The 9,184-nt window shown below is 43.4% G+C and overlaps 1 protein-coding gene across 2 annotated transcripts in view; it reads right to left on the bottom strand.

Annotated features, from left to right (window-relative positions):
• Positions 1–3,826: 3,826 nt before the first annotated feature.
• The window catches only part of BACE2 (beta-secretase 2), a 104,669-nt gene continuing 99,311 nt past the window's right edge, over positions 3,827–9,184 (bottom strand). For both annotated transcript variants that reach the window (XM_035283289.3, XM_035283290.3), the window contains one exon: positions 3,827–5,041. In XM_035283289.3, coding sequence (XP_035139180.3) covers positions 4,788–5,041 — 254 coding nt within the window. In that variant the 3' untranslated portion in view covers positions 3,827–4,787. The remainder of the gene's footprint in view (positions 5,042–9,184) is intronic.

Here is a 9,184-nt window from a genome sequence, read left to right as displayed (position 1 = left end):
TCCCACACTGACACCAGTGAGACAGGAGGGAGCTCCTTTTCTGGAAGTCAGTGACAGGAGACATTCTGGAGAAGGAAGCTGTCAGGCATTCCGAATGCACGGGCTGGGCTGGCTCAGCAGAGCTGGCGGAAGCAGTGAGGGCCGAGCTGCTGTGCCTCTCAGTGACACTACCAGGGTAACTGCTACCAGGAGCCTTCCAGATGCTCAGACCCCACAGGTTACGATGCCAACTCCCTTTGGCCTCAGTCACTTGACCCTGCCCTACAAACTTCCTGGTGCATGACCTTGAACCTGCCTGTGTCCTGCTTGGTCCTTGAGGCCTCTCTAGTTTTATTAGGATAGGTGTGTTTTACATATGGCTACCAAGCAAGTTTCCCTTGGCCTAACTGTTCCTCTGACAAATAATCAATCCTGAGAAGTTCCTTTAGAAAATTCCTAAAAAGTAGGCTGTGCCAAAAACATGGGGTGAACTGAGGTACCCACGTCATCCTGGGGACGTTCTTGGCTGGTGTGGACCTCCGTGGCCCACTGCCCCCTGAAGGGTGGGACCTCGCTCCTGGCTCCTTCTTGCCCCACCCTCTTCCCAGATTCTGGCACTTGCCAGGCCCCAGCCATCCTGTACTCTCCATCTGTTGAAAGAACCAGTCCTTGCTCCAGGTGGGCAACACCCGGCCACCCGGTCTCTCCCTCTGTGAAAGCTGTCATTGACACATGACTCCCGCTTGAATATTCCTTCAGTTTGGAAATGGTGGCTCTGCAAAGTGAGTCACATCTCCAGTGGATTCAGCCACTTTAAAGGGAAAAGAAATCCGAGGATGGCTGGAATTAAACTGTATTTTCTTTCTTTTTTTTGAGATGGAGTCTCGCTCTGTTGCCCAGGCTGCAGTGCAGTGGCACGATCTCAGCTCACTGCCACCTCTGCCTCCCTGGTTCAAGTGATTCTCCTGCCTCAGACTCCCGAGTAGCTGGGATTACAGGCACACACCACCGCACCTGGCTCTTGTATTTTTAGTAGAGACAGGGTTTCACCATGTTGTCCAGGCTGGTCTCTAACTCCTGACCTCAGGCGATCCACCTGTGTCAGCCTCCCAAACTGCTGGGATTACAGGTATGAGCCACCGCACCTGGTCTAAACTGCATTTTCTAAAAGAATATGTTCTGCTTACTTTGTTGCTAGCATACTTTCAATTATATTCTTATTCTCCCTATTCCTCTCAAAATGTATTTTTCCAGCCTGCCATTTATGTGGTAAACTGCTGTTAAGTTCAAATGTGAAATTCTTAAAACTCCCTAAATATGTACACAGTAACTTCTGTGGCATGGCGTGGAGTTTTCTTGGCATTAAAAACCTCGAGCTTTACACTTTATGGTGCTTGGTCACTAAAAAAAAAAAAAGAATCTTAGTGGCAAGTTTTCCCTCCAAACAGTTCTCTAATCAATTCTAATAAGTTTGTGTAAGAGAACAGGCATGGGAATTCCACCCAATTATTTGATTTCCACTAATCAGGATAAAGTCTGTGAAACTCAATTACTGTTGTTTGTGGAACAGACAGCTGAACAGCGATTTATTCCCTACGATATTGAGTGGCATTAGGCCAGAACTGAGAACTGAGCCGCGCATGGCAGCTCCACCAAGCAGGGACAGGGAAAGAGGAATTTAACAAGTTTGCACCTGGCGTGTTAAATAATCAAATCCCTCTTCACCTCTTAAATGAAATGATGCAATCCCCAATTCGCAATTGCTTTTCCAAGTCGATTACCCAAAGCTCTGCAGTCATTAACGCTGTCTTCCTGGGAATTACTTTTACAACTTTGAACAGTAAGTGACCCCAAATTTACCTCCAATCAAAACCTCTGTGTTTCACCATGAATCAAGTAAGGTCCGTTGCAGTGTTCAGAAGTGGAACGTTTTCTAGAAAAACATTCCCTGCAGTCGCACACAGGGCATCTGTTTGAGTGCAAAGTATTTGTTTTTGGTTCAGGAGAAATACAAAATCGTGTACTGTACATGCTGGGAGAGCTGACACCAATCACTTGTGGCTCCTTTAAGTTCCCAAGAATAAAAATAGAATTGGTCCCCATCTTGTTTCTTGGTATTTTTAATAAATGGTTTCAGTTACTGAAGGCAGGATTTCATTTCAGACTTTGAAAGAACTTATCACGAAAATAAAGCAGCATCCTAAAATAATATTGTCTATAGAGAAGCACCGATTTCCCATCAGACTTGACAACGTTTCTGGTAACAACCTAATGCTAAGTGGCACCTTTCAGGCAAGGACCGCCTTCCAGTATTTTCCACAGCGTATATTACAAGGTGAAAATGACACCCTGAAAGGGTTGCTAATTCCTTTCCTCTTCCAAGCCAAGCATCCATTTACACAAGCGGAGGAGGTGGTTATCACTAACAGGGGTTCGACTGGAAGTCCAATTCTGAGCAGGATGGCATGCCAGAAAAATGTCCCACATTCAATTGTCTATTTCATTCTTGTTGCTAAGCTATGCTCGTGTAATTTCAGTATTTTCATCAAAATGTCACATCCAATGACATGCGATAGGAAAAGATAAAGAAATTTGATATGAAATACAAGAGAGCGTGATGGGCAAGCTGTATTCACCTACTCGGCCTGGAAACCTAGCTTGTGACTTCTGCGTATTCCGAGAACCCTGCCTGTCCATCTGCGGCAGGAGCAAGATTCCCGCCCCTGAAGCCTAACGTGATACAATGACGCAGAAACTGCCAGTGTAGAGAAATAAGCAGGAAGACTAACCAGGCCATACCTGCAATTCCCTCCTTTTATTTCAGGGGTTCGAATTTTTCACAGCAAGGGGAAGGCACAATCTAGGGGTGCTGGCATCACTCCTATGCAAAGTGGCCCACAAAACAGGAACCACGGAGAAAGCCAATGGGATGAGAAGAGAATCTGACTTCCAGACATCTCTCCCTCTGAAACGCACCCTGAGATTTTGAGCCCTCAACAAGCTGACAGCAGGCGTGACAATGGGCCCTGATACAAGAGCCCCCTCCTCCCGTTCCATGCCGTCATGTTCCTTCCAAGCTGCAACTCAAATCTTCTCCAGTGAGAACAGCACAGAAGGTTCCTCTGGCTGCTGGAGAGTCTTCCAGGACAGCATGACAAGCCGACGTGGCCTCCACGTCTCTTTGGCACAGTCACATATTTCTCAGTATGGACGTGACCCGGGGACCCAGGGAGCAGAGCAGATGGCTGAAACATCCACACACAGCCTACCGTGAATACCAACGACACTTCTGCAGGAGGGGACACTTAGCACTTTGGGTGGAATTCTGTAATATATCCAACCTACCCCAAAAGAAATGCAGAGTGAACACTGAGCTTGGCACAGAAGCAGGAGAGAAGGGATAGTCTTTCAATTCTTCTCTTAATGCCATCGATCATAGAAGGCTGGCTATATCGAGGTAAGGGCTTCCACTTTTCTTTGGCAAAGGCCTCAATGAGTGACAGAAAGTAGCGATTGCCCCACATAAGGCTACCACTGTACACCTGTTACCAAAGATTAAATACCCCCAAGGGAAGAAGCACAGAGGTCAACTGCTAAACAATTTAAGATGATTGGATGGGTATCCTTGAGCCTAGCTGGTTCTGCAAAGGGAAACACATGGCTTCGAAGCATGGGGATTAGTCGATTCTCCCTCGTGTCTTCTGTACATCTTGCGTCTTCCTTCCGCAACAGCTGGTCAGAAATAGGGGCATCGGGCCATTTCCCTGTTTCCCAACAGGGTAATAACCAACCTACTTCCAGAGAAGATTTGAAAAAATAGACAACTAAGCTAGTGAAATAGAAGGGGTTTTTTTTTTCATGAAAACACGATTTATTAATTTTAAGCAACAGTAAGCATATGTGAGTGGCCAGCTCGGTGACAGAACTCTCTTCCTGGTCGATGCACAGTTCAGCACCTGTTGGGTCTTGGCTGTTGGGATGATAATCCTTTTGGGTGAGGGGAACAGCTGCCCGCACCCACACCCAGGCACAGGACCCTGGGCAAAGTCTCAAAAGAGGTAGTGTTTTTACCTTCACACCAACAACACAACAGAAGTATTGGGTACAAAAGAGGAGGCTTCCTTCCCACTCTACCTCAATGGGCAAAAGGCCTTCCTTCTTCACAAGAGGCTGGTGAGGACCATCGGTCGATGACCTCCTAGTGGATTCTGGCTCCCACTCAGAGCACAGAGAAACCCACAAAAGGGGCCTGTGGCTCTTTTTCCAGCTCTGAAGGGGACAGCACGGTTACATCCCCAGGCCCCAGGCTGCTTCTCCTGCCATCATGCTGCAAGCCTTCTTATACGACCTTGACCCAGGTTGAGGTCTGGCACAAAATACCCTCAAAGGTGATTAATACAAAAAGCTTCCCGTGAGCTAAGAGGAGTTAACTATGTGCGCTTATTTTCCCAGAGATTGGAGAGAGAAGAGACTAGCCACCACTTGGTTTTGTTTCATGTTGGTGGCACACCTAGACAGTCTGGCATAACCAATCCCATAGCGCCTGCAGCCCAATCCACTCTGTTTTGGTTTAGAATTTTTTTTTTTTTTCATTATCATTTTTCTTGGAAGTAGGGAAGATCTGAAAGCTAAAAAATCAAGAATCAAAAGACAGTGAATCTGGAAGGCATCTGGGAGCAGAACAGAGATTGAAGACGGGTGGGCACGGAAGGAAGCGCCACCGTCCATCCCGGCTGCTGTCCTTGAAACGTGATTTTTTTTTTTTTAAATAGCTGAGTCCACGGTTGCTTGAGGTCTGGCTTGGCTCTTCATTTCCAGCGATGTCTGACCAGAGAGGACTCATCATTCACGATCTCAGGGTCCCGGGGGCGATGCTGACACCGGAACGGCAGCAGCAGCAGGACGATTAAGACAAGGAGGATGGCTCCACACACACTCATGAGTGCGTACGACACGATCCACAAAATGGGCTCGCTCAAAGACTGCGCGGGGACACAGTTGCTGGCTACGTCCTCCGTCGAGAACGGCCCAGAAATTTCGGACACTGCAGCACCTGCAATTTCTGGGGAGACATAAAGGGAAAATCCAGAGCTGTGACATGAGCAGACCACCTCCCACATCTGACACAGAGAGAACCCCTTGGCTGATTAAACCACAAAGTGGCACTCAGGTCCCGGTGGCTTAGACAGCTCAGGAAGCACCGAGGGGGTCGCCACTCAGTGGGCCTTCCGGGGTCCAGTCCCTGCACACTGGAATGACGGTGTGTTTCAAGGTCTGTGGGTACTGAGCCTAGGTATGGAGGGGAACTGCGGTGGGGCACCTATGGGAGCATCCTGTGCTTCATGAAAGGCCAGCGAGGCTGCAGTGCTACACAGGTGAGAGTGCAGGTCAGCGCCTGGTCATGACAGCTGCGTGGGTTGTGCTTCCTCCGTGGAGATGAAAAGAGAAGAAAAGGGAAGAAAGAGTAGGAGATTCTACCACAGAAAGCTCAGTTGGACCTGCCTGTATCATGGGGAATTTTCCCTGGTGGAGTCAACCTAAGTTCATTCTCTACCATGGATTATACTACAGACAGGGCCCTCACATCAGCCTGACCCACAGTCTTAGTGGGTTGCGAGAACTCCCAGGGTCAGACTGGCTCGAGAGACCCTCCCTGCTCCACTCTTATCCTAGGTCTCATCTACAGCCAGGAGCAGTAAGTGAATGAACACCTAATTCGTGACATCCCTGGTGACAAAGAGAAACACAGTTAAAATTCACCCGCTGACTTCTGCTAGAGACTCTTGAATAACTTCAAACCAAGAAGAAAGTTGAGATGATTTCTTAAAGCCAGTTTGTGGATTATCAGTAGACTTCCTTTCCCTACACTAAGCTTCTCTGATCCTTTCAGGAATATGGGATCTTAAGCTTTACTTGCAACACAAAAAAGAAATGGGCCTCATTATCCATTTTTCCTATATGTATTTGCAGAAATCAGTATTTTGGCACCAGAAAATAACACTGCAAAGCATTTAATTTTTCTATAACTAAAGCTTCAAGATCTTCAGAGCTGCCAAACAACACCCTTTTTGACTGAGGAAAGAAAAAGTCAAAATAACAGTGGGAGAGTGACCTGAAAAGAATGGTTTTTAAAATCAGAGGAAAACAGGCTTCATTACTTTGCAAAGTGACTGCATTTTCTTGCTAATGTGGATTCTGTCTTAATATGGCTTTTTTTAAAGTGCACTGAAAAAGAAAGGCAAGGAACTAGAGCCTGCCAACACCTGAGAACAGAGGGATGCAGCCTGCAGTCAATCTACACTCCCATATCCTGGTTTGTAGATAATGATTTTGCTTAACACAGAGAGAGACAAGGTGCAAGAAACAAGGGAGCTCTCCTGGACTGTCTTTAATAAGGGTGCTAATTCCATTTACAAAGAAAAACTCTGCCCTCACGACCTCATCACCTTCCAAAGTCCCCAACTCCAAATATCATCACCTTGGAGATTAGGTTTCAACCTAAGAATTTTGGCAGGACATAAACATTTATTCTATAGCACTAATTATGCAAGGAAGCAGGAACACAGTTCATAGCAGGGAGTAAAATCAATCAATTGGAACTTCGTTAGAAATGGTACAGATGATAGAATTAACAGGCAGGATATCAAGATATTTATTATAACTCTATTCTACTCAGATGCTAGATAAAATGTTTAACATGTTAAACAGAGACACAGAAAACATTAAATATCTAAATCAAATTTCTAGAGGTAAAAATTGCAATATGTGAGTTAAAAAATATACTGGATGGTTGTAATAGAGATTATATGCTGCAGAAAAACAGACTAATGAATTAAAAAACATAACAGTAGAAACCATCCAAAATAATGCCGAGAGAAAAAAAACCTGAAAAATAAAAAGAGAAAAAAATCGAAGTGTGGACAACATCAAGCTGCTACATCATGTAATCAGAGTACTCAAAAGAAAGAGGGGACTGTGAGGCAAAAAACATTTAAAAAGTCAATGACCAAAAATTTTCCAAATTTGATGAAACTAAATCCAAAAGATTCAAGAAACCTAAAAGACCCCAAACACAAAAAATGACATAGATTATAATAGTGAACTGCTGAAAACCAGTGATAAAAATTTCTTAAAAGCAAAGAGAGAGAGAAAAGAAATATTATGTACAAATGAATAAAAATAAGGATTATAGATGATTTCATGTTGGAAGCAATGCAAACTAGAAGACAATAGAGCAACATCTTTAAAGTACTGGGGGTAGAAAAATCCCTGTCAACCAAGAACTCTATACCCAGCAAAAAATCTTTTAAGAATTAAGATGAAATAAAAACGTGTTCAGTCATACACAAACTGAAATAAGTCATCACAGATTTTCACTTGAGAACGTTCTTCAAGAAGAAAAGGGACATCAGAAGGAAACTTGAATCTACACAAAAGAATGACGAACACCAGAAATGGAAACTATATAGTAGTTATACAATCTTTACTTTTAATTTTAAATATTTAAAAAAATCAACCAATTAAAACAAAAATTATAACAATATGCCAGGTGGCTTATAATATAGGCATAGATAAAATACATGCCAATAACAGCATAAAGGACTGAAGAAGGGAAATATCTTATTATTATTATTATTATTATTATTATTATATATTTTTTGAGACAGAGTTTCACTCTTGTTACCCAGGCTAGAGTGCAATGGCGTGATCTCGGCTCACTGCAACCTCCGCCTCCTGGGTTCAGGCAATTCTCCTGCCTCAGCCTCCTGAGTAGCTGGGATTACAGGCACACGCCACCATGCCCAGCTAATTTTTTTTATATTTAGTAGAGACGGGGTTTCACCATGTTGACCAGGATGGTCTCAAGCTCTTGACCTCGTGATCCACCTGCCGCCTCAGCCTCCCAAAGTGCTTGGATTACAGGCTTGAGCCACTGCACCCAGCCCCATGAAGAAGAGAAATAGACATGTATTGTTGTAAGGCTCTTAGGCTATATGAAGTGGTAGACTCTGATCAGTTAAAAAAACTTATACTATACATCCTAAAGCAATCACTAAGTAAAGAGTTATAGCAAATAAACTAGCAAAGAAGATATACAGAAATAGAAAATACTCAATCCAAATGAAGGCAATAAAAAAGGAAAAAATGAGACAAAAGAGACAAAAAGAAAAATAGTTTTCTTTGTTGTGTTACTGGTTAAACAGAGACATATCAATCATACATTAATTATAAATACTCTAAGCCAGCATTTAGCAAACTTTTTCCATAAAGGGCCAGATTGTAAATATGTTAAGCTTTTCAGGTTAGCTTCTTTTTTTTCAACCCTTTAAAAATGTAAAAACTATTCTTAGCTCACAGGCTATACAGAAACAAGCTACCTGCCAGATTCAGCCTACAGACACTTGTTTGTGGATCTCTGATTTAAACATCACAACTAAAAAGCAGAGATTGCTAAATTAGATAAAAAGCAAGATCCAAGTATATTCTGCCTACAAGAAACTTGCTTTTAATCTAAAGACTCAAAATGTTCCTGGCACAGTGGCTTAACGCCTATAATCCCAGCACTTTGGGAGGCCAAGGCGGGCAGATTACCTGAGGTAGGGAGTTCAAGATCAGCCTGACCAACATGGAGAAACCCCGTCTCTTCTAAAAATACAAAATCAGCCAGGCATGGTGGTGCATGCCTGTAATCCCAGCTACTCGGGAGGCTGAGGCAGGAGAATTGCTTGAACCCAGGAGGTGGAGGTTGTGGTGAGCCAAGATCATGCCATTGCACTCTAGCCTGGGCAACAAGAGTGAAACTCTGTCTCAGGTAAAAAAAAAAAAAAATCCCCTTCACAATGTTAAAAGTAAACAGATGAACAAAATGTATCATATTAATGCTTATCAAAAGAAATCCAGAGTGGCTACATTACTACTAGACAGAATAGATACAGATCAAAAAGAATTAGCAGAGATGCAGTAGTTTCATAATGATAAAATGTTCCCTTCATCAAAAGACATAAAAATCCTAAGGGTTTTGTACCTAATAACTGTGTTTCGAATTACATAAAACAAGATTGATAAAAATGCAAAGAGAAATCCACAAATCCACAAACATAGCCAGAGATTCCAATATCCCTTTCTCAATAATAGAGCAAGTAGACAGCAAATAAGTAAGGATATAGAATATCTAAACAACACTATCAACTAACTTGACCTGTTA

Source organism: Callithrix jacchus, chromosome 21 (assembly GCF_049354715.1).
Source record: "Callithrix jacchus isolate 240 chromosome 21, calJac240_pri, whole genome shotgun sequence".
NCBI lineage: Eukaryota > Metazoa > Chordata > Mammalia > Primates > Cebidae > Callithrix > Callithrix jacchus.
Note: the sequence above shows the minus strand (reverse complement) of the source record. Positions and strands in the feature narration are given on the sequence as shown.